The following is a 25986-nucleotide window of genomic DNA, read 5'->3' as shown; positions in this document are numbered from 1 at the left end:
CCTGGAGAGGATGACCATACCTTGTTGTCATCCTCTCTCCCGAGTCAAGTCCAACTACATTAGTCGTCGTCCGTCCCGAATGACAAACCTTGGTAATCGTACTGTGCAAATCATTAACCTGGTGAAACTCGGACTATAACTTGGCTAGCCACAGGCAAAGCTGGCTGGACCCAAACAATGTTAAGCATTGGGCTTTATGTTTAGTGATTCCAGTGGGCTTTATGTTTGGACTATTTGCTAAAAAGTCCCTCATGCTAATACGTTGAGAAAGAGGCGGTGGTATTGAAATATATAGTCACCCCCCCGAACTTCCTCATATTCGTTATTCCCACTCACATACTGTCCGCGGCAGTAAGAAACAACCACTACTCACTTTTCGTCTTGAGAAACCCTAACCCTAGCCATCTCCCTCCAAAATCTGTCATGGACGATAGCCTCTACGACGAATTCGGCAACTACATCGGACCTGAGATCGAGTCCGACCATGGTTCCGACGACGACGACGACGCCTCCCTCGGAGATAAATCCGCAGACGGGTCTGCTCACTCAGACGACGAGGAGCCCGGCTCATCCTCTCCAGGCCCCGCCTCCAATGGTTGGATCACCACTTCCGGCGGGCCATACGACATGGATGTCGACGCCGCTGCCAACCAGATCGTCCTGGCCGAGGACAAGAAGTACTACCCTACAGCTGAAGAGGTCTACGGTGAGGGTGTGGAGACCCTCGTGATGGACGAGGACGAGCAGCCTCTGGAGCAGCCCATCATCAAGCCCGTCCGCACCCTCAAGTTCGAGGTCGGGGTCAAGGACTCCTCCACCTACGTTTCCACCGAGTTCCTGCTAGGTCTCGCTTCCAATCCTTCGTTGGTCCGCAATGTGGCGCTCGTGGGACACCTCCAGCACGGGAAAACGGTTTTCATGGACATGCTGGTTGAGCAGACCCACGAGATCTCCACCTTTGACTCTCAAAGCGAGCGGCATATGAGATATACTGACACGAGGATCGATGAGCAGGAGAGGAAGATCTCGATCAAGGCAGTGCCAATGTCTCTTGTGCTCGAGGATAGCAACGCGAAGTCGTATCTTTGTAACATAATGGACACTCCTGGTCACGTCAATTTCTCAGATGAGATGACTGCTGCACTTCATTTAGCAGACGGAGCCGTGCTGATTGTGGATGCTGCAGAAGGTGTTATGGTATTGTGCTGTGCTTTATCTCCTTCCTTATGAATTATCTTTACACAGACTTGATTTGACCATCAAAGTTTAAAGAAATGCATTTCCTGGTAAATGGAGTCTTTCTTCATGAATTATGCTTGAATGCCAGAATACTTCCCAATTGTGGAATCTTATTCCATTATACACTGCTCAGGTGCTTCCTAGTAGTTTTCTTGTATGAGACAATTTACCTAATGTCGTCTCCAGCTTTTGAAATAGGTGCTCGCTAGATGACTAAAATATCAATTAGCAAGGCTTTTGGATAGAAATGTTTTAATTTGTAGAATTATGGAACACAGAAAATATGCGAGTGGCTTAAGAATAGTTTTAATGTCATTTAAATATTTCCCATTTTGTTTGTGAAGCTGTATGCTTCTCTCTAAATATATATAACTAACACAATGCCTCCAATTGACATCAGGATATGAACCAGCCTTGTTTAAAATGCAATAACTATTAAGTCATCCCATTCAAATAATGCATCTATATACCTTCATTGAGTATAGACACTAATGCAACACTGCAATAATCTTTGGCAGTAGTTTGATAACCCTTAGAATGAGAAGAGAAAAGCTTGCTAACAGACAAGTAAATTGACAGTTTTATTTGAGGATACAACAACTTGCAACTGGCAATCTCAGGAAAGTATCTCATCTTGTTGTCCATTTTATGTTACATGCCATTGGTCAACAAAATGAGTGCAGAAATCTTGTGGCTGATTTAGTATAGTGATTAAGCACTTCGTTGCAAAACATATTCAGCTTCAAATGTGGTCATAAATATCAATTGTCTATAATATTTTTAGGAGAAAAATCTCTTTGCTTTGTCCTCGTTTTCTCCCCATATTTGCAGCTTTTAGTTAAACAAATTAGTTTGATTCATCTAACTAGATGCCGTCTTAATTGAGAACATTTTTCCACAACTTGTAGACTGAAAGATATTCTTCCTTTTCTACCATTATTGATCAGGTGAATACTGAAAGAGCTATAAGGCATGCAATCCAAGAAAGAATGCCAATAGTGGTGGTTATAAATAAAGTGAGTGTTTTCTTTATTGTTGTCAGAACATTAATATATGCATGCATAGATATACACACACATATAGCTGAGCTAATATTTTTTTACATTTTTTTAATTTTTGCTTTAGGTTGATCGACTTATAACAGAGCTTAAGCTGCCTCCTACTGATGCATATTTTAAGTTGAGGCACACATTGGAAACTATCAACGATCTGATATCCTCTTGCTCGACAACAGTTGGAGGTACCCAAATGGTTGATCCTGTTGTTGGAAATGTTTGCTTTGCTAGTGCAAGTGCTGGCTGGTCTTTCACATTGCAATCGTTTGCTAAGCTATATGTCAAGCTTCATGGCATACCATTTGACTCCTTGAAATTTGCATCACGCTTGTGGGGGGACCTATATTATCACCCTGATGAAAGGGTATTCCGAAAGAAACCTCCTATGGGTGGAGGAGAAAGATCATTTGTACAATTCATTCTTGAGCCATTGTACAAAATCTATAGTCAAGTCATTGGAGAACATAAGAAGAGTGTTGAGGCAACTCTTTCTGAACTTGGAGTTACACTGAGTAATGCTGCTTATAAGATGAATGTGAAACCTTTGTTGAGATTGGCTTGTAGTTCTGTCTTTGGATCAGCCACTGGTTTCACTGATATGCTCGTGCAGCACATTCCCTCCGCTAGGGATGCTGCAATGAAGAAGGTGGAGCACATTTATACAGGGCCTCAGGACTCATATATTGCTGAAGCTATGAAAAAATGTGATCCATTTGGTCCTCTTATGATCAATGTTACGAAACTTTACCCTAAATCTGATTGTAGCGTGTTTGATGCTTTTGGTCGTGTTTATAGTGGTACTATACAGACAGGTCAAACTTTGCGTGTGCTTGGAGAAGGATATTCACCTGAAGATGAAGAAGATATGACTGTTAAAGAAGTTACCAAGTTGTGGGTATATCAGGCTCGGTACCGTATTCCGATCGGTAAAGCCCTTGCTGGCTCTTGGGTTCTAATTGAAGGTGTTGATGCTTCAATAATGAAGACAGCAACTTTGTGCCCTTTGGATATGGATGAAGATGTTTACATTTTTAGGCCACTTCGCTTCAATACATTATCAGTTGTGAAGACTGCAACTGAACCATTGAACCCAAGTGAGCTTCCTAAGATGGTTGAAGGTCTAAGAAAAATTAGTAAGAGTTATCCTTTAGCTATTACAAAGGTTGAAGAGTCAGGGGAACACACTATCCTGGGGACTGGAGAGATCTATCTTGATTCAATTATGAAAGACTTAAGGGAACTTTATTCTGAAGTTGAAGTTAAGGTTTGTTAATTAATTCCTTGAACCTAATGTGTTTTAGTAGAATCATGTCCATTTGCTGAGAACTAACAAAATCTAACCCTTTAGGTTGCAGATCCAGTTGTTACATTTTGCGAGACAGTGGTTGAAACATCGTCAATGAAATGTTTTGCAGAAACACCTAACAAAAGGAACAAAATTACCATGGTAGGTCCCTACTGTCAAAAAGATTTTGATAATTGTGGCAGTTGGTTGCATGGATGAGTATGAACTTGCCTTCTTCTCATGTATAGGTTGCAGAGCCATTGGAGAAGGGGTTAGCAGAAGATATTGAGAATGGTGTTGTTAATATTGATGCACGCCAGAGGGATATTAGTGATTTCTTCCAGAAGCGCTATGACTGGGATTTACTTTCTGCAAGGTCTATTTGGGCATTTGGTCCAGACAAACAGGTAGGACATCTTTATCTGATGAAGGATAGTCAGTCAAGATTCTGTTTATTGTTGTTTAACTCGGCCACTAGGATATTTGCTATCCAAAATTGTCCTTTTACAATTTCTACTGTTTTTATTTATCAGCAATAGAAGGTATTGCTAATCGCCTTGATGATCCACAGATTCTTATAACTTCATCTATTTGTTTTTATTGTTTTTGTTCCTCAGTCTCTTTGAAATGTGCACAGGGACCTAATATCTTGTTAGATGACACTCTCCCAAGTGAAGTTGACAAGAATCTGTTGAATTCTGTCAGAGACTCCATTGTTCAGGGGTAGCAATGTGTTATCTTATTAATTTATTTCTGAAATTAATTTCCTCTTTTATCTTATTTGCTAATTGCCTGCCTTTCTGGTTCTTCAGTTTCCAATGGGGTGCCCGAGAAGGTCCTCTTTGTGATGAACCCATTCGTAATGTAAAATTCAAAATATTAAATGCATCAATAGCTCCAGAGCCTTTGCATCGAGGAGGAGGACAGATTATTCCCACTGCGCGGAGAGTGGTGTATTCAGCTTTTCTTATGGCAAATCCTCGGCTAATGGAACCTGTTTACTATGTTGAGGTAGTATGACTTTGATTACTAGTTGAGGCAAATTACTTATGTTTCACTTATGACTAGTAAAAATGCATTTTCACCTTTTTTCTTGTGTCATTTCAGATACAAACCCCAATTGATTGTGTCTCAGCTATTTACACTGTGCTGTCTCGAAGGCGAGGACATGTAACCCAAGATGTACCTAAGCCTGGCACGCCTGTGTATATCGTAAAGGTTTGAACTTTTAGTATTTTTTTTCCTGCATTTGAACTTCATAAATTTTTCCTGAAGTGTTCTTTCATTCTCGTGAAGATCTGGCATTTCCTTTGATGACTAGATAGTTTATTGATTTATTTATTTTAATAAAACAGGCCTTTTTGCCCGTGATCGAGTCATTTGGCTTTGAGACTGACTTGAGATACCATACCCAAGGGCAAGCTTTTTGTCTCTCAGTTTTTGATCATTGGGCTATTGTTCCTGGTGATCCATTGGATAAGAGTATTGTTCTACGACCACTTGAACCAGCCCAAATACAGCACCTTGCTCGTGAATTCATGGTCAAGACTAGACGCAGAAAGGTACACTTGTTCTATTTTTTAGTTTAAATATCTACTTCAGTGCATATCTGACAGAATTTATTTTTCAGGGTATGAGCGAAGATGTGAGCATTAACAAGTTCTTTGACGAAGCCATGGTTGTGGAGCTCGCACAGCAGGCCGCTGACATGCATCTGCAAATTATGTAGCCAAAGCACACCACTCTTGTTTCCTGGTAGTCTGTTCGACCGATGTTTTCCAAATGGATATGTTTGTCATGATGTCATCTCGTCACGGGTTAATTAACATGCTGTTTGGGCTAACTGGTCGTGGGCTCTGCATGCTAGGCAAACATATATGCTGCAGCTGAAATCTGCACTTGCCTGTGTCCGGAGTGCTAGGCAAACATAATTGTTGATCATTGAAGAGAGTTATAGCTAAGTTTATCTTGGGTCTTGATATTACATTATATTATAGTTGGGACGCAAGATTATGATGATGATGTAATGAGTAATGTTACAATTTCATTATTGTATGGTGGCATTCAGCGAGCTAATATGGATGCTGCCAAGAAGGAAATGCATCGGCCCTTTGACTTTCCAAAAGCATACTATCATCCATTTTCCTGAAGTAGAGGTGTAAAAGTTGACGTTGTATTCATGCAGAATCTGAAGATACAATCATTGTATAACGTTGAATGTGTTGCACGTTCAAATAATAATCGATTTATTAGTATGAAGCTTCAGCCTAAGTACAATCAGGCTATGTTAGAGCAGATGAATGTTCTATGTCGTGATTCAGTAACAGTGAAGAGAACTCAGACACAGTTGGAACTTGGAACAAAACCAGTATATCGTCGCAGAAATAACTCCAGCAGGATCACCTGCAATTTACCAAACAAAAGTTTCAAATAAAAGCATTTCGTTACTCATCAGCAAGATTAGAATAGATCAATGATCGAATTGAATCAACTAAATCTTATTAGTAGATTATAATTCACAAGGTACCGTAGACGTACAACAATACAATTCTCGTTTTGGATCTGCTCCTGGAAGTTTCCCGACCATACAATTAACAATGTCTTCAAAAAAAAAAAAAACAACAGTGCTACTGTTCTAGCAAAAGCTGTTGTCCTGTATAACTTGATTGAAAACAGTGTAGAAAGTCTGCCTTGCTTAAAACATCGTTTTGAGTTTTATGATAACAATTCTAGAGCCACATCTAATCAAATTCTGCATGTAGCTGCGGCACCATATCATCTGTTGAGGTCAGAACAATAGTGATATTTATTTTTCTTATTCTAAAACACAATCCTAATAATGTAAGCAGCAGGCACTTGCATCCTGAGTCTCAACAAATCATCAACGGAACCAGAACCAAAACCTCAACCTCAGCAGAAATACAGTCGCTGAACAAATATCACCACACTAAATTTCCTCAAAGCAACCAATGCTCCAACTTATTAACATTCTTCTTAATGATTTACATAGGAATAAACAAGAAAGATATTCGGCAGAGATGTACAAGCCCACAAGGAGAAATGTTTGTTCCCACGCATGTAGCCTGGCCCTACGTATCATCAACTTGAGAGTGGAAAACAAAGCTTGGGAATGTCGTCGTGATGTCCCTACACAAGGGAAAGATTACAATAAGGAAAAATTTACAATAGAGAGAGATCATATAAGAACAAAGTGTACTTTATGATATAAAAAATGATGGAAGCTTGTGAGAAATAGTAGTCACTTAAATTATCATATAAAGCTAATGGATTCTCAAAAAAACTGAACCATTCAACTCTTAACAGTGAATGATGATGCCTGATCCTTTAGTGAGCCATTCTTAACAAATCACCTGAAGCCTAAGTATATGTACATTTAGAAAATTGAAACACAATTTTAATGTGCAGCTATAAGACTGCAATGCCAGAATTGATAGCAAGCAACATTTATCAAAAAAGAAACCATAACAGCTCCCCTGCTCACTAAATTCTTGTGATTTTTTGATCCCCAAATAAGTTTTAGAGTTTGTTTAACTAAATGTGCAATTACTATGTACTAGTTCAACAAGCAGTTCACTGAAATGCCAAATTTGTTTGACACGAACTTTGTTATACACTTAAGTAGCAGTTTAGTTCAATAAGCTTGAATGGCATGTCAGCATATAACTACAATGTTTGCATAAAAAAGAGATTATTTTCCTAACCTGTTCATGGTATATAGTAAGTGAGATGTAGGATTTGAAGAATTAGACTATTGAATAGAATTTGAGTTACTTCTAGGGTAGCTTTATGGTCACGACCAGCATCCTTTAGCTAGACTTTACAGAGTCAATGATCAAGATAGCACTTCTGTGTCAGTACTAAATGCATGAATAGGGCCTGCATGGCTCATTGTGACATGAAATATATGTAAAAGACATACCCAGCGACTAGTACAATGGATCAAATAGAGAAATCTATTTCTACATGGGAAATTTTGACATGCAACTTATAAGCACCTGGAAGTAAAATAAGAAGGTTCATGTTCCAAGTAATTGTGTACACTACTCTAGATCACTGCATCGTTGAACCCATTGCCTGAGTGATGGGCTCAAATAACTCAACCACTCTCTGGTAAGGGTTATTTATAATTGTCATCTGCATAATTGTTTGACAACAATCAAGCAAATTGATATGTTCTGCCATAAAAATGTCCAGCTGCTTAACCTATATATTGATTTTATTAATATAAGTCAGTTGCTCATGACTTACCGTGTAAAATTACTAAGTCATCAACTGTTTCAAAAGTTAAAGAATTTTATTTATACCTAAATTTTGTTCATATTGACATACAGAAGTAAAAATGTTCACTGAATATCACCTGAGGTATTGTAGAGTCATATTCTTTAAAAGAGAGGGATGCCGCAAGACAAGACTACGCCATTCTTCTTTATCAATTCTTCCATCATGTTTTGTGTCAGCCTCCTCAAAAGTCTACACAAATATAGAAGGAACAAAAACATTATTCCGAAGCTAAAGGAACTACACATTAAAGATGTAGTCAAACAGATTATGTGAAAAACTAACAAGCATTCCATCCATGCAATTTGATGTTGCTCATTCAATTAAATGTATGACATGAAATTCATGACAGCCAATTAGTTCTTTTCCCCCAAGTGTTAATTCAAAGGAAAAAGTTAATAAATAAAAATAGTATAATGTAGATAAAGATTATAACAATAAGCTTGTCGAAGTTAAAAAAGGGAGAGAAGTTTGTGCTAAAGTTGATTTTGGAACATAAGATACTAAATATATAAGTGCTTATGCCCCTCAAGTATGATTAAATGATCAAATCAAAACTAAAACAGAATTTTGGAAGGTACTAGATGAAATTATTCATGGTCTCCATATAGCTAGGATAAGCAGGGCTTAGATAATAGATACTGATGTGCTGATGCAAATATTGATCTTACTCAACCATCTTGGACATATACATTGAACTTGATGCCAAATGTTTTTACATAAGCTGGATCTAAGAAGAGGATGGAATAGCTAAAAGAAAGTAATAAATGGAAGCAAATAATTGTCCATCTTTTAAAATATACAAGCTGGACTTGAGGTTCAGAAAACCAAACAAAATAATCAATTTAAACCATATACTATGGAAGCCTGAAAGATAACATATTATACAAGATATGATAGCAATTAGCATATTTGCCGCTGTAATAAAAATCAAGCCTTAATATCAAGGAATGTATTTTTTATCCAAAATTAGTTTCACACCAGTCACCAGCAAACTGGAAAGGTCTAGTAATACAAAATTTAAAAGCAACCTTATCAATGATACTTTCTATCACATCATCTGAAAGATTCATTCCGGACTCAGCAAGTGTTGCCACCACCATTTGCTTAACCTGGATGAAAAAATGATAAAAAAAATGTAAGTTATTGAATAGTTAGCACTCTTGATTCGTAGTTAGCAATTATATATAAGAAACAAACTGAAAGATCCTGAGAAATTCAAAATAAGGCTAAATACCAGTTGGCCATCTATTGCTCAAACAAAATTGTTTTAAATAATATAAGAAAGCAAAATCAATTCTTTTTAAGAAACTCTATACGGCAAATATCTAATGCCAAACTTTGAAAGTACTGAGCTGGAAGTTATGAGTGTATTTTATCAAATTTGTCTTTCCAAGTATACATTTCCATGCCACAGTAGCATCTGAGTTTGCATTGACAGCAATAAGAGATATAAAGGTAATAGCATAGTATTAAATTTAGCCAGGAGTTTTCTGGATCCATATTCTGAAGAAATCAGATGGCCAAACAGGTTCAGATGGCTCAACAAAACATGTTAGTCCCAACTATTTAGGGTCAGCCACTGAATTCCATGGGTTAAGACATTTTTTACACTAACTGCCAAGGCTTAACCTGAATTTGAACCTTGTATCAACTAGATTTGGGAGCACCATTGGTAGTATTTTGGAAAGTTTATGCAACATGAAATTTATTTTAGGAAACCAGAACTAAAAATATTGTTCAGATTGCTAACCATCCTGCAAATTTTGTGCCAATGAAAAGGGAAAATTACATCTTTCAAACAACATTGGCAGTTTGACAGACAGCTTATGTAATGAAATTTATTTTGACGAAACCAGAACTAAAAATATCATTCAGAATTCTAGATTGTTATCTGATCTGCAAATTTTTGCCAGAGAAAAAGGGAAATTAAATAATCTTTCTTCTTTTTTCTAGGTAAAAATGATATTTATCTGGAAAAGAAATATTTCCTTCTATTCGATCGAACAAGAAAAGTACTAGTGCAAAATAATGGATTGTATAATTTAATCATTATTTTGTTCTATTCAATCTAAAAAATCATAAACAGAGGAGTCTTCCAATTTCCCCACAACTGACATTTTTCTAGACCTTCCTGTTTAGCATGTTCTAAATAAAACTTATACTACATGGAAAGATATTAAAATTGAAAAATAGGATGTGGATCAAATTGATGAAATTATTAGTGTGATTGACAATTAAAGCAAGATTTTAAAAAACACATGTAAAAAAACATATAAATGATAACGGTTATATTACCTCTTGTCTTTCAATGAAGCCTTGTTGCTTAAGGTCATATAACTTGAAAGAGACTGCAATAAAAAATTGTCTTCAAAATTCCATATAATCAAGAAACATTTTTTATCAATAAAAATTGATTAGTTTTGACAAAAACATAATGGTTAAAATTAGGCAAGACCATAATACACGAGCAACTTGAATTTTAGTATTGCTAAAAAATTAAACAAAGGTGACTAATCCATGAGGTTACCACTTACCAATGATGTGGATTTAGACAATCAGTTACTAAGAAATATTAATAGCATTTTAGCACATTGCATTGGCAATTTAAATTTCATAATTGGAACAAAAGAAATTCAAACTTCCCATTCTCACAAAAAAAAGGATGAACCTGCTTTATCTAAGATAGATGGATAATGACTGGAACCTCTTGTTTCAGAGGGTGAAATCATCAAGTTTAATGCACCAGTAATTAGCAATCCCAATATGGGAGGCTTTGGTCAAGTATATGCAAGTAGTGCTTTAAGACCAGTTATGTTCCAAGGTCTTTTATTCTATTTTGCATATGTTATTTTGGCCCAAGATTTTTTGGCTCTTATAAAGAAACAATTTGAAAAGATACAATTGTAAGAAATGACTTTCTAGGTGTGAGGATTTGTTACATCAAGTTGATAAAAGATGCAACATTTACGATGACCCATATATACAAAAGCATATTACAGATAGTTTTGATAACACAATATAGTGAATGTTTCACATTATAAACAAATAGTATCATCGATTATTGATAATATCGATATTGATTATAGATAACTCAGAAATGTGAACCATAAGATCGAACCATCTATATGACAATCAAATAAAACAAGAGGATGAAACAAGCAGATTGGTTTGGGTTCTACTCTCTATTTAACCATAAAAATGATGAAACATTGCAAATCAGTGAGGCATACAATCAATTTTGTCATCAATAGGAGCATTCGGATGGAAGACAGACAGTGCACGTGCAAACTCTTCAAATCCTAGAATTCCATTGTGCTTTGTGTCAAATAAGTCAAACACCTGCAAAAAATAGTAAAAAAGTTTAGAAATTTATAGCCTATAGAACATCATAGACTAAACTAAAATGAATTAAGTAGCAGCTAAAGATATAGCCTTAAGATGACAATTATCAAGGGAATCCACAACACCTCTTTATTGATTGATAGGAACCTAAAATTGAAAATATTAGTACTACTACTAGTTTGAAAATCATTCATAGCTCATGCAAATTTTTGGAAGAGTCATCAATTTTTTTCCACAAGATTTTCACAGACAAACCTTTTTTTCTTTCTTGCACATTGATGTTGAAACCATCTAACTTGCTTGCAAAAATGCAAAAAAAGATGTACACACGTTGGGTAAATCTAGAGCTATTTGAAATTACAAACAGCTAAATCTTTCCAAAAGTAGAATGTATTTGGTGCATTTCTCCTTTTTTCCAAAACAAAGTCAAACGTGGGAACAGCAATAGACAAATTCCACTTGAGCATCCAAAACTAGATCCCTTTTGTGATTTAATTCAACTCAAAAAGTCACAGAAAACACACATATAGAGAGAGAAAGAGACCCGATCGGCGAATAAGCTCTCCTTCTTTCTAGTCTTGAATAGTGCCAACTGAAATTCTTCCTGCACAATCACAAAACATGTTAAGTCTTGAAGATCCCAAGATATAGATTGACATAAAATTGGACCATTTCTAGGAAGCAGTAAACCCCTACAATTTAAGATAAATGTGATTGTTTCAGCAATTCAGTTAGATGATGAATATTATGGAGACCTATGCATTTAACATGTTATGAAAAATATCATATCTGAACTGATAGTTACAAATTCTTAACTGCAGCTTATCAATCAGACTAGGGAAATAAGAATATTTATGTTTAGTACCTTATTGATCAGCCCGTCATCAATCACAGCACTACTAATCTTTTTGAATAGCTCATATAATGCTTCTATTTCACTTACACTAACTGCAAAACAAACAAGCACGCATTTAGCTAGGATTGAGTGACAAATAACAATGGCAAGGAATAAAAGAACACATCCTAAAGTTAGCAATAACAATTTCAAATCACAACTGCCAAGAATAACGAAAATTATATATATATATATATAAGAAACTGATAACAGATTATCTCAAGTAAGAAGCTAGTAGCTAATGCAAAATCTTGCATATATACATCTCTAGGTACATACACACTGTTTCCCGAGCTAACCGTTCTGGATCCTTGAGTTCTTTTTGCTGGTACAACTCAAGATCACAGCACTTCCCTAGGACAGCAATGAAATGCTTGAACCATTCTAGACACTGCAACATGATATCTCCCTATCGTTAGCACACTCCATACCTGTAATTTGACCAAGCAACACACAATTTAAATTTTCCTGGTACTTCAGGGAAAATAGAAAAGCAGCATATGTTGGTAGAACCACCTTTTCCACATTTTGTATTGTCTTAGTTCAAGCTCACGTGTAAGGTACGCCACAGCTTGCAATCAAATCAGAACCTGAAAGGAGAAATCCCGTCAGGTCATAAACTCACATATAAGAAATCTGGATGTAGCAAAGATGCAGGATATCATATGCCTTGTGTAACATCAGGGATACAAAGAAAACAATGCAGCACGACTAACACGACTTTGTTGACAATTCCGGAAGCAGATTCAGGAGATGAGAAAGCACAGACAATACTAAAACTACGAATCTACGATGCATTCAGATGGAAAAATGGACCCTTTGGACCACTGATCGATTGTAATGCAATAGTTTTCATATTCAAAACACCTATATGCAGATCCATCATCTGCCCACTATGAATGGAATCGCGTTAATCTAGATTTCCTTAATTTCCCATCAGTTTCGAAAAACAAATTGAGCCTTTTCTCCTCGAATTCACAGCAAAAGCATCATACGAATTAGTTTCGTCATAGTTCCATTAGCAACAACGAAATTATTTCACAACAGCGCAAGAACATGATTTTATCCCCACGAAGAAGAATCAAACAATACTTGCGAATAAATCGATAGGGGCGAACACCCAACATCGAATCAAAACTAACGTCGTGCAGATGGCAGAGCAAAAACCGATGTAAAAAAATACCTTTTTCACAAAGATTCACGGATCCCAAAAGTGAGGAGCGTATAAAGTTTCCGGATCTAAAGCCGACGGAACCACTGAGTCCGATCCAGGCAGAGGAGACTCCCAATAACAGAGCAACCAGGATGAGAGAAAAACAAGGGATGCGGATCAAAAGTGGTGGAGGCGAGCGATAGATGGGAGGAAAGTAAAGAAACGGGAAGAGGGATTACATCTGCTGCGTCGTCGTCTCCAGCTCGATCACGAGTGATAGCGATGATATTATTTTGCATTTTTATTATGGCAGTTAATATTATTACGTTTTATTTTGTATTTTTGTTTAAGGAAGATGCTTCTTATTTATTTATTTTAATAATTCAGATATTCAATTTTTTAAATAGATTCATCCTGAAATTTTTTATGTATTAATTTTAAATAGATATTCAATTTTTTAAATTTCATATAGTTTTTTTTTCTATGTATTAATTTTATTTTGAAATTGAATTAATTTTATAAAATCTTGATTAAAAATAAAACGTAATTTTTAATTCTAAAAAGTTGTGAGTAAAGTTCTAAATAATCGTAAGATGTATTGATAATAAATTTTGTCTGAGTGATAATTTTATTTTGACACTTAATTTAATTTTAATTAAAATTTAGTTCCATAAGCTTAAAGGCTAATTGAAATAAGAGACCGAGGGTAATAAAAAGTTTTTTAAATTAAAACTTAAACAGTAGTCTGTTTAAATATTTTTGCTATCAAATTTTGAGTTCAAGTGGCCGGGCGTATTTTTTTTCACTTAACCACGATTCTTTTCATTAAAAAAAAACAGTATATTTGAAATTCACAAGAAACATCTAATATAATATGTATTTGTTTTGACACATTAATTTTTTTTTGCATATTCTGTTACTAAAAGAATTTCAAACTCTAAAATTCAACGTATTTAATTTCTATAAAACTTGGAAGAAGTCTTAGTGTATTTTTTTCCCATAAAATGTTTTAGACTATTAAGGAATTTTTGTGTGGTTTTCAAATAAATAAAATTTTAACTAATTTTTTAGAAGTATAGTTATTATTATTATTATTTTACTAAAGTGAATTGTTTTAAATTCATTTTTTTGTGCTTTTATGCTTAGATAAAAATAAATAATTAAGGTCAATATACAAATATAACACATATAATTTTTAAATTTTTTGTAGTGTAGTATAATGTTTAAGTTTCATATTAAAATTTTATATTTTCAAAAAGGAAAGATGAATTGTAACTATCCAACATAAAAGTCATGATAACATAGAACACTAAATTATCTTTTTAATGGAAATAAAATGGATGATAATGAATATTATATTAGATTTGAGAAAATGTTAAATTTATATTATATTTATATAGTAATCAATTTTGTTAATAGATGTGTAAATAAAAAATATTTTCATCCAAACTAAGAAAAAGGACTACAATGTTTCTTTAGGTAAAATGCGTTATTTTTAATCTTTAGTTTTATGTGAACAGAAAAAAGAGGTCTTTTTCCCTCTTTTTTTTCCTTATTGATTTTTTTCTGTCTAAAGTTGTTTTGGAAAGCAATTTAATGGACTAGACAGTTTTAAATTAACAAAGTTAAATTATTCTTTAAAAAAAACAAATACAAATTAAATGGAATTAAAAAGATATGTACCTCTTTTTTGATCTTTTAGAAAATAATTTAAATTATTTCAGTCCATTGATCAGCTAATTAATAATTTCCTAACTTAATACTAAATTGAGGTGGAAAAAGAAAGTGGATCTAACAAAGAAACAATAAATAGACATATTAATACAAATCCACATCATCCCCTTCATACATGTATATGTACATATATTAGTGCCGATTGAATCAAGGAAAACAAATTAAATTAAACTACATAAAAGTATGAACATGCACTCCAAATTTTTCTTGATGCATGCCTTTTGTTAAAATGCTGCTCAGCCAAGCCATTCAATTCAGCCTTCACTCAGCCTCTGCCAAATCTGCAAATGAACTCCCCAATGGTTTCTGCTACGAGATGTCTACCAATTAATTAATATTTTGTTTGAATACCAACATTACATTAATTACATATCTATATATATATATCCAATTATACCGTCACAGGCTATATAGCTTTCATATATATATATCCTCATCATTGCTCTGCCGGTGCCATGCAGCAAAACCATTTCTTCTGCTCATCGCATGCAATAAGAAGATAATTAAAGAGGAAGGAAATATTGAAGAAATGTATGAATAAACTCTTACTTACAGCATGTGGCTTGGAAGCACAAGGCCCTTGTTTAAAAGCTCTCTCCTCGTTGCTGCAGGGCGAGTTCTTTTCGTGGGTCTTGCCACTACTCGTTTTCCTCTCATCTCGAGCCTTGTTGAAGATCACAGTGAATCCCTCTGCAGAAGCAGGATTGTTCACGTCCCACTCACCGAACTTGGGTAAAGGGCGACCCTTGTCCTGTCGGAGTCCAAGAAACACAAAATGACGATCGACTTAATTTCTACAGGCGATTCCATGCATGTTCTTCTAGTGCAAATTGGAGCAAAAGAAAGTTGTTGAAGATAGTGGATATTAGTGTCCGGGTATTGAGATGCAACGATTTTATCGAACAAATTAACTTTAATTAATAGAAACGAAAGGATTATTTTTATTGAAAAATTTAACTTTAGATTTATAAAGAAAAAGAGAAAAGAAAAAACACAGGCGAAACGGGGTTGCTGGATTAATCGAGACTTACCGTCATTCTTCTTCCAGAAGATCGAGAGGAGAATGAGGAAATGGGAAGGAGAGAAAAAGAAGGGGAGATGGCTTGACAAATTACGACAAATTGGGGGGCATATTTATAGTCTTGATGGGCCGCTATTGACGGGGGACAGAAATGGGCAAGAAGAACAGCCAACCAAGAACACTAAAATCACATTTTTTATTTTATTGATTTGGTTTGTTTTGGACGTTGCTGCAACAAAGATCACCCTTTTAGGATAAAAGAAATAATCTATTTTTTCGCACTAATATTAGGTAATTTTATCGTATTTAAAAAAAACGAAAAATTCTCAATTTGCCGTTCATTGTTCAGTTCGACAATAATAGATGTCTATTAAAAGCTTAGGTAAAAGACAATGGAAATCCTAGTCCCAGTGAAAAGACATACATTTGCATCAACAACATTTACATCAGTAATTTTGCCAAAGTTTATTAGAAATTAGAGACAAAGAATAAATGAATATTGCCAATGCTTTACGATACTTGGATACTTAAATCAAATGCATATCCAAGTATAAGTATTGTAAAACATTAAACAATAGCTTTTGCTTTTCTATGTCCTTTACTTATTGAGTCAGGCTCACTTAGCATCTTACAAGGAAGAACGTTCAAGTGCCGTACAATACTAGTATCTAAAAATTCAGCACGCGACAACTAGCAAAACATAAGATATTCCTTAAGAGGTTAAGCTGCATTCTCCTTTTTTAGTTTGGCCAGCTCCTCCCTGATGGCACGTCCTCTCTGGAGAAATAGTGAAGAACAATCAGCACCAAATCAGAGGAAGATTATGGTCGACTAGAAGGCGTGAAAACAAGAACATTCTAATGCATGTAATCTCTACCTTAATCTTGGCCACCATGACCTTGAACCTGTCGAAGTCATTTAGTGCAGCTCTCCTCTTCTGCACAATAAGCTTCCTGCCCCACGAGCTGTTCTCCCACTTGTTCTTAACATCTGCAATAGCACGTTCACCACTTAACAACATATTTACTTGTTAACATTGTTAGACTGCATTAAAGAGACAATATCAGATATGGTACCAGCAGCCTCCATGGCTTGAATGAGGGTCTTCTTCTTAGGAACTCGTGGTATGTCAACCTTTATATCAGTAAGAGAAAGCCTCTTAAAGTTAATTTGACCACGCACCATATCAGGAGCATCAACCAAAGCCTAAATTTGTGACAGAAGCAACCAAAAAGAAGATTATTGATACAGTACTCAATAACTCCAAATTTACAAAACCAGTCAAGGCTAAGCATTATTGATTAGCATATGACCCAAGTAATAATATACTAATATGCAAGTATAGACAATCACACATCATAGTATTACTAAGACAAACAGATTAGTTTGGCATGTAGCCTTGTGTACATCTTCAAGCGCTCAAGTGCTTAGATATGACTAATTTAAACCAAGTTAGGTTAAATTAACACAGATTATATGATCTAAGTGAATTTTTGTAATCTGACCAACCTCATTAGCAATCATATCTAGTCAAAGAATGATCAGATGACATAGTAACTATACTAACTTGTGTTAAATTTGATTATATACACCAATTATGCATTAGAGTAGATATTTTAGAAAAGAAAAAGAGGGTACATGGAATCTTAGTAGACCACAAGTAGCGTATACGGACAATATAAGTTAGCTAAAACATAATTCAATTGAAAATATGTTGACAGATGGAATTCAGCAAGAACTACAGAATGAATTTCATGCAATTCATCCTTATATCACTAATCAAGCATTTTATCATTTTTTATCCTCTTGAATATGCATATGTATGTATGTCCAAACAAATATATGTAAGCAAGCTGCCATTTAATGCGGGTTGTTCAATGAGGACCTTGGCAACAAATTTCTATGGCGTTACCAACTTTGTGGTGGCCACCTTCAAATCAAAACTTTCAACTCAACGCTACACCATTGAGTTCGTAAAAATGATCAGATGAGAGGAAATAGTTGTGTATTATCGAGTTATTCCTAACAAAAGGAAAAATTTAGAACATTACAATAAAGTTAATATACTACCTTGTCATAATGCATAATGCAACAAAAATTAATCGAAGTATGGATTTCTGAAGCGAGGATAATCATATGCAAAATCCATAAGTCGGTCTACGCAATCCAATCATGCCCTCAAAATTGGAGTTTTGAGAATAAGAACACGCCACGTACCCTGTTCTGATCGATTACGTCGACGATAACGACGATCCTTCCATACTCCTTCCCGTAGTTCACAAGGGCAACCCTGCCGACCTCCACATATCGCTTGAACGGCTGCAGGAAAACCAATTAGAAAATAGGCAGACTCAGCTCCAGAACACAAAGAGGGCCTCGAATTCGCACGAGAGGCGAAGTTAGATGCGGGAATCGAGAGAAACAAGGAAGAAAAATTCACCATTCTGGGGGCGACAGAGGAAGAAGGAAATCAATCAGCCGCGCCGCAGCCGAGGAGTGAGCGTCGAGACGGCGGACAGAAGGGCAAAGGTTTTATCAAAGCCGTCCGATCTAGGGTACACATATAGTTACATTAATGCCCAATTTACTAAAACATACTCTTTAAAACAGATAATTATCAAAAGAGTCCATAGAATTGGATTTTACTAAAAAAGTCGGTTGATCCCCCAAACATTTAAAAATAATTTACAATTATATTTTTTATTAAAATATACTCTTTCAAGCGTAATAATGTTAATATTCTAGTCAGGATGCATACAAACTTTTATTAGTTATTTTTTTAATTTAAAAAGCCTAAGGTTGATTTAAAAATTAATTTATATTCTAAAATTTGACAAGAACATATAATTTTATATACTTGAGGAATTGAGAAACAGCTAGCACAATCCATATATTTATGGAGTTGAGTTGGATCAACTATGTTACAAATGAAATATTTATCGAATTGAAAAAGTAAATTGAGATCAACTATTATCTATAAGTGGATGATCGTGATCCATTACAAGTCGTTGATCAAAATGCTGGCCCAAGATTGATTGTGACAACTGACGGTCAAACTTCAAACTCCTCTAAAACACATATCATGCACTGCTAATTAATGAGTTGGACCTGACACTTTGCCAACTCGAAAGTAGCATTCATGTCTTACAAAAATGATCACACTAATGAGCCTGTACTTCTTCTTAATTAACAAAATCGCAGTCATATCATGGTGCCACTTATGGCTGCCCCATTTTAGACTTGTTCTTGCTGATTCAGTACTGTTTGAGACCATGCCAGGCCCACTGATTCAGGCAGTTTCACAAAAAACACAAAAACAAAGAGTACCAGATGAAGCTAACGAACAATTCAGTGCGTGTTGGTAGATCATGTATTAATTTCAGTGGTGGACAAATCGAGAGGAATTTGATGCATGAACTAATATCTCGTCGTGTTTTTGTTCCTTGTACGAAAGTCGATGACAGTAGAATTAAGGAAGACAAGGCAACAAGAAGGGGTGACCCAGCACCCCACTCCATTATTATCACTAAAGTTATTTATTACCTGCCAGCTCAGCAACCAACCACTCGGAGCGAATTCGCTTCGACCCGGTCCGGATTCGGATCCATCAGTACATGTAAATGTCTTGACGGCTAAACGACCAACCCCGTTTCCTTCTCAATCTTTAACTTCTAATTACGCTTTTGCCATGTTCGATTATGATACAAATATATACGCTGACTGAACGAATAATGAACATATTTAACTCACCAATCCGCTTAATTTTTCTATTAACCACGCGGCCTACTCGCCGACACTCGCTCGAAGACATCACGTAAATGGCTTATTTTATCTTTAAAGATGAATAAATAAATTACAATTTGTAAAGCCAATAATTTCATTAGGTGGGATGTCAAAGCCAATTTCCCTTGACAGATTAACCGCATCGAAGATTTTTTCTACCCCGTTCATGGCTGATCCCACACACATGCAAAATGCACATCGGATTCAATTATTATCGCGAAGTCAAAAATAAAATAATGATCGTAGAGTTGGATGGATGCCAAACCAACCTGTGAAGGGCAGTACTCGTAAATAATGAGGACTAGCAAGGGCTTCTTTGCTTCGTGCCAGCGCTGTCCCGACTACTTAGCTCTCGTCGCGGCTGCCTCCCCACTCACCGCGCAAACTTACTACTGCCTCTTCTCTTTCTCGCCGGCGACGGTTGCAGAAGCAGCGTTCATAATGCGGCGAACTCTCCCCGCCTTCGTCGCCGCCGCTTTCGTAGTGGTTTTGGTGGCCTTAGAGGCCCCGGTGGCTCGCGGCTACAACATCACCAGGATCCTGGCGGACCACCCGGAGTTCTCCACCTTTAACCACTACCTCACCGTGACTCGGATGGCCAACGAAATCAACCGCCGGCTGACGATAACGGTTCTTGTCGTAGATAACTCAGGCATGGCCGATCTCCTCGCGAGGCATTTCTCCATCCTCACCCTCCGCAACGTGCTCGCTCTCCACGTTCTCACCGATTACTACGGCTCCAAAAAGCTCCATCAGCTCACCCATGGCTCCACCCTCGCCTCCTCCGTCTTCCAGTCCTCCGGACGGGCCATCGGGACTACCGGCTACATCAACATCACCGAGCACAGCAAGGGCAGGGTCACCTTTTTCTCCGAGGACGCTGGCGGCGCGCCGCCAGTCACCTTCGTCAAATCCATAAAGGAGATGCCCTACAATCTCTCGATCCTCCAGGTGAGCTCGATCATGTCCTCCCCTGAGGCGGAGGCCCCTGTCGCGCCGCCGGCCGCAGTCAATCTCACCGAGCTCATGTCCAGCAAAGGCTGTCTAGAATTCGCCAATCTGCTCCTCGCCACTCCAGAAGTCCTCAAAAGCTTCGAGTCCAACCTCGACGCCGGCCTCACCGTCTTCTGCCCCATCGACTCCGCGGTCAGAGCCTTCGCCGACAAATACAAGAACCTCACCGCCCCGGGCAAAGCCTCCCTCCTCCTCTACCACGGCACGCCCTTCTACTACTCGCAGCAGCTCCTCAAGACCAACAACGGTGCCTTCACCACGCTCGCCACCGACACCCACAACACGAAGTACAAGTACACCGTGGGTAGCGACGGCGAAGCAATCACCGTCAAGACCCACCTCGTGACCGCCACCATCACCTCCACCCTCATCGACCAGGATCCCGTCGCCGTATACGCGGTCGACAAGGTCCTCCAGCCGCGGGAGCTCTTCAAACCCGAGGATGCCTCCGACGCCCCCGCAGCCGCGCCCTCCGCCTCCAAGAAGCACAAGCACGGCGCCGCAGACGCAGTAGCTGGGCCGAACGACGCCCCGTCGGACGAGGCGGCTGCGGACAATGCCGCCTTCAGAGCCGGCTCAAGCGGACGGTGGCTCTCCGCCTCCGCGGCCGCAATGGCGGCGCTGGTGCTCGCCGTGTAATTATTCAAGGTTAAGCGTTCTTGCTTTACTCTTTCTCAGATTTCTATCTCCAGGTGTAGTCTGACGGTTTAGCCGAATAGCGAGGAGGGGAAAAAAAAAAAGTAAAGATGAGGGAGCGACGACGCATACTCAAAATTATACACATGTTTCGTTCATAGAGAACACTCTCTCTCTCTGATTCGATGATTTGAACTGTAGATCCTATGGTTGGAGATTGCCAACTGGACATCAGATCCTCCGTCTTTTTTTTACTCCACCGACTTGTATGAATTATATATCCGCTTATTAAATTGATGCACAATTGAGAAAAAGGCAGGAAGGAGTCTTCATTATTCGTGCCAGCTAGAGCCCATATGATGACCATGTGCAAAGCCCATGCTCTGCTTTGCACATGATATCCGTCTTTTTCGAAATTGGATTGTTTGGTGGAATTGCACATCAGTCCCCGCTACTTTGCTACGGTACAAGGGTAGTGCAATCACGAATGTTGACTGCGGATTAATCGAAGAGTTTTAAATATCTGAAATAATAAAAAAGATGTGTCATTTTTGAATAATTCAAATTCATAGAAAGTGGATATTCTAGGAACACATTGAACTCCTAATCGGTTGTTCAAAAGAAGCTCTTCTTATGGGAATATAAGAAGAAGAAATATAATTATTACCTTTACTTCTCAATTCAATTGGTATAAGCTGAACCAGACAAGAAAGATCTGATAAAAAATTATGACTAAAGTTGAACTCACCATGTCAAACTCTACTCGATTTGTTTACAATCACAGTTTAGCTAGAAAAGCATTGTCAAAATTTTTGCATTTAAGTATGATTAATTGAAAATCAAGAAATATTATAAGTTTAGATTTTTGATAAAGGTAACATATATTTGATTTTATAATACAAACCTTATGAAAAAAATATGATATATTTAAATTTGTCATGAAATCAGGGAAATTAGAATTTTTCAAATTTGCTCAATCACCTGGTATTAATATTGCAGTTCTGGCAATCGGACGAACACTTCGCAAGCTAATGCAATGGCCGCAACAAGACTGCGAGCAATAAAGCCTGCAACGAGTCAATTGAAAAATAAAGACTCGTTAAAGAATTTGCAACTTTCTACCGTTTGTTACTTTCAAGTTTATGCCAATTCTGGTTGTACCAAAAGAAATTATAAAACATTATTGATTACTATTCTCCTATTTTCCCGAAGAAAAAGGCTTGTTTTCTGGTTACTAATTTTTCATCCAATCAGTTTCTTGAACATACTCTTGCCACTAGATGCATCCATATCAGTTGATATTCTAATACTAGGTTGCCAAAGCAATCTTAAAGTGTTCAAAATTTTGCCAATTAGCAAACAACAGTCACATTAGGATAAAAAACTAACCTTACAACTAGTTAACAAGGACTTCTATCTGATGTTTAATGCCAATATTACAATAAGATCCTAGTAATCAACATGCAGTGATGGATATCTTCAAAACTCTTGCTTCTGGATGGTGAGTCAAAGTAGGAAGAACCAATGGTTGGCATCTAAAATCAATCCTAACTTAAGATCAAGACTCCACAGTTGATGAAGTTTAATTGACATACAAACTAGCCAACGATTAATCAACCCTTTTGTATTACTGTCTTTTATCAGGCATCTACAAATAGCTGTGGAAGGATTAGGCTTGCAATAGAAGTGGAAGAAACTGCTCGTATGTAAGAACTGACTTGGAAGTTTAGAACATTCAGAAGAGGGAAGCTGTGAGCTCCTTCACTTCTGCAACGACCTGGTTGTAATCTGCCTGCAGCTTCTCTTGTACATCCTGCATCAGCTCACCTTTGATTGGTTTAGTTGTCACCAATATGCAGCAAGTTGGCCTCTTGGTAACCCCAGCAACTGCAAGATCCTATGATGAAAGACGAATTATAAAAGGGGCACAAAAACAAAGGCATAGATAGAAGTAGAGTCCTGAACAGATCATGCAGCGACCTCTATCTCACTATTAGTTGCTTCATGGTTAAATGATTTGATTTTGATCAGTCTCTACTAACAGTCTAGAAATAGGCAGGCCACTGCCAAGAACTGAAGAGCATGGTGCAAGGAGAATCTCTTTATTTTGATGTTGACGTAGTAAGTCTTGCTGATTGATTAACAAAAATGGCAAGCACACAAGATAAGGTGAATGATTCAGAGAATGTAACAAGTATTGGGGAAATTTGTAAAAGGAATATAAAATGGATGTAGAGCACATGATAGCTCTAGTCGCCACCAAATAGAAACCATCCTAGTTATCTAGGTAATTAACGATCTTTTGAAAGCTTTCTTTTTCATAAATGCAACCCGTGGTTTCTAATTTCCTCTAACAATTCCATCTGCTTCAAAATGCGAGATAAAAAAGATAGTCAGAGAATACTCAGGCCCAAACTGGTTTAAAAATGCTGCAAAGGTTCATGCATCCTCTAAAAAATTGACTTGTATAAAAATATGTGTTCTTGAACTAAATGGATCTGCAAAGGAGAATTTAAGAAGACAAAGGAAACAAGATGCATCAATCAAACCTCTTTTGAAGGAACATAGATATAGGGAATGTCAGCTTCCTCCAGTAAGATGGGCACATGGGTAATCACGTCAATAGGAGATATATTCCCAGCAATAACACACAATCTGCAAACAACAATACTAAATTAACATTGCCTCCACAAATGAGAACAGATTACAAAACAAATATTTGGATTGCTTCTTGGGTATGAGGATTTGGGTGTGCTACTTGATGGTAACAGTTAGAAGGTGATTGTAATACCAAATCACAACAATGCAAAAATATAGCACCTGCCATAAAGGAAGGTCTTTCCAAATTTTAATTGAATATTAAATATACTGGTATAATTCAAATTTTTAGAAGATAACGTTCATAACCTAATACAATTGATATCTAACCCACAAAAAGGACCAGTAGCAAAATATTGTTGACTAGCAAATATTGTTGATGTTGGACAACTAGAAAAAAATGAAATAGAGATGACGAATGTTTAATAGAGCTATGGGTCACTAGAAAGGATAAAATTGATATCGATTAGGAGTTAGGTGTAGCCGTGGTTGATAATAAAATGAGAAGAAATAGAATAAGTTGGTACGAGCACGTTTATAGATGGCCAATGAAAGTTGGATAAGTTAACTCAATTTAGGGTGTGAGAGATAAGAACACAGATAACGCTTGGGCATTTTTAAAGCAATCTAAAAGAATTAGATTCAGTTTATATTAGGTCCAATGAGAGGACAATCAATCTCAAATAGTTGAAACAAATAGCTTGTAGCAAATATTACATAACAGCATGCGCATATTATAAATAGCCAGTGACAATCCATTAGTTTGAGAAAGTACATAAGGAATATACAAACCAATTATATTATGTTATGGAAATAAGGAATATACAAAACAATAAACACATCATAATAATTTCAGACTAGAAGAAATCATATTAATTTGGATATAATATTTAATTGTTTGATTAAAAAACAATCAGCAATTCCAAACAAACAGCCAGCTTGACCCAACCCTAAACAGGGCATACCATGCTTCGACTGGCAAGGGTGCAGGCTCATGTTGATCATTACTCTCCCGGCCAAGAATGAGATCAGGCCGGGCTGAGCACAAGCCAGTCTTGTAAACTGAACCACAGGCCTAACACAGCCCATAACTTTTCTAAAATAAATTTCCAGCGTAAAATTATATATATATGATATTGTAATCAAGAATCGAACAAGAAGGAACGAACCCCTTGTGACCACGGCGGACACTCTTCACTACTTCCTTCACTCCACGTTTCAAGCACTTAGCCTCAGCAGCTGACAACACAAATGCAATGATGAAATGTGGATGTATAATTTCAGTGGATAATTAAAACAAGACAATAAGTCATAAGCTGTAAGAACATTTCAGGATCAAAAACAAGTTTTCGGTAGGCAAAAGGATTTCTTCTTCTTTTTTTCCGTATGACCCAAAACCAACATGCAAATATGATCTCCATGTACCTAAATACCAGAATAACCGGACGATACAGGCTAAGACGCACAACCAGATCAGAGATACAAAACACTACTTGCAATAATATAGAAAAATACCTCGTCGGACGAGCTTTAGGGTCCGCTTGCATAACTTCTTTCCGGCTAAGGGTTTGGCAATCGGGGAGACGGACATCAACTTCTTCCTCTCCTTCACAGATTTTTCGTTCTCACTGTCGCTCCCCATCCTTGTCTATCTCCTCACGGATCTCGACGATTCCCCTGAAATTATTCAGATCAACCAAGGCTCGGAAAGAAAGTACGGCGAAGCGTGGCGGCTAAGGTTTTGGTCCTCGGAGGCGCAAAGGGTTTTTATACACTCAAACAGCGTTTAACAAAGAGAATTTTTCAACATGCCCCCGAAAGTTTCTCTGATTTCCATAAAGACCCCTATGATTTCAGTATTCTTATCACTCAAACACCCCTATATAATCTGTTTTGATTTCTTTTTAAAATTTCTTTCTTTGTTATAAC

General features: G+C 37.0%; 5 protein-coding genes across 8 annotated transcripts; 2 read left to right on the top strand and 3 right to left on the bottom strand.

Moving 5' to 3' along the window:
• Positions 1–353: 353 nt before the first annotated feature.
• LOC141843366 (110 kDa U5 small nuclear ribonucleoprotein component CLO-like) lies at positions 354–5704 on the top strand. Its single transcript, XM_074731445.1, has 10 exons — positions 354–1197; positions 2187–2255; positions 2365–3558; positions 3643–3741; positions 3828–3986; positions 4217–4302; positions 4392–4590; positions 4687–4797; positions 4935–5141; positions 5210–5704. Exons 1-10 carry the CDS (start codon positions 424–426, stop codon positions 5306–5308), a joined length of 2997 nt encoding a protein of 998 aa, XP_074587546.1. The 5' UTR covers positions 354–423; the 3' UTR covers positions 5309–5704.
• A 657-nt stretch (positions 5705–6361) lies between these two features.
• Positions 6362–13547, bottom strand: LOC141842983 (calcineurin B-like protein 3). The gene is made up of 10 exons (XM_074730992.1): positions 13302–13547; positions 12635–12708; positions 12398–12549; positions 12089–12171; positions 11768–11827; positions 11112–11220; positions 10177–10229; positions 8910–8990; positions 7958–8070; positions 6362–6726 (listed from the first exon to the last, which is right to left on the bottom strand). The coding sequence occupies exons 3-10, from the start codon at positions 12516–12518 to the stop codon at positions 6669–6671; spliced, it is 678 nt and encodes a 225-aa protein (XP_074587093.1). The 5' UTR covers positions 12519–12549; positions 12635–12708; positions 13302–13547; the 3' UTR covers positions 6362–6668.
• A 3003-nt stretch (positions 13548–16550) lies between these two features.
• LOC141843256 (large ribosomal subunit protein eL14-like) lies at positions 16551–18566 on the bottom strand. Its single transcript, XM_074731310.1, has 5 exons — positions 18467–18566; positions 18244–18345; positions 17103–17232; positions 16904–17016; positions 16551–16803 (listed from the first exon to the last, which is right to left on the bottom strand). Exons 1-5 carry the CDS (start codon positions 18467–18469, stop codon positions 16747–16749), a joined length of 405 nt encoding a protein of 134 aa, XP_074587411.1. The 5' UTR covers positions 18470–18566; the 3' UTR covers positions 16551–16746.
• A 1633-nt stretch (positions 18567–20199) lies between these two features.
• Positions 20200–21784, top strand: LOC141843122 (fasciclin-like arabinogalactan protein 2). Its single transcript, XM_074731155.1, has one exon. The coding sequence runs from the start codon at positions 20251–20253 to the stop codon at positions 21460–21462; it is 1212 nt and encodes a 403-aa protein (XP_074587256.1). The 5' UTR covers positions 20200–20250; the 3' UTR covers positions 21463–21784.
• Positions 21785–22397: 613 nt separating this feature from the next.
• Positions 22398–25784, bottom strand: LOC141843419 (H/ACA ribonucleoprotein complex subunit 2-like protein). 4 transcript variants are annotated; one of them, XM_074731487.1, is made up of 5 exons: positions 25573–25784; positions 25227–25296; positions 24009–24114; positions 23178–23356; positions 22398–22526 (listed from the first exon to the last, which is right to left on the bottom strand). In XM_074731487.1, exons 1-4 carry the CDS (start codon positions 25697–25699, stop codon positions 23195–23197), a joined length of 465 nt encoding a protein of 154 aa, XP_074587588.1. In that variant the 5' UTR covers positions 25700–25784; the 3' UTR covers positions 22398–22526; positions 23178–23194. The 4 variants fall into 4 exon arrangements, with proteins under 4 accessions (XP_074587588.1, XP_074587590.1, XP_074587589.1 ...); XM_074731489.1 differs by lacking the exon at positions 22398–22526 and adding an exon at positions 22788–23117; XM_074731488.1 differs by lacking the exon at positions 22398–22526 and adding an exon at positions 22788–23107.
• Between the last annotated feature and the right edge of the window lie 202 nt (positions 25785–25986).

This window comes from Curcuma longa, chromosome 12 (genome assembly GCF_044706935.1).
Source record: "Curcuma longa cultivar G26 ecotype Majalengka, Jawa Barat chromosome 12, ITB_CL_G26_1.1, whole genome shotgun sequence".
Lineage (NCBI taxonomy): Eukaryota > Viridiplantae > Streptophyta > Magnoliopsida > Zingiberales > Zingiberaceae > Curcuma > Curcuma longa.
Note: the sequence above shows the minus strand (reverse complement) of the source record. Positions and strands in the feature narration are given on the sequence as shown.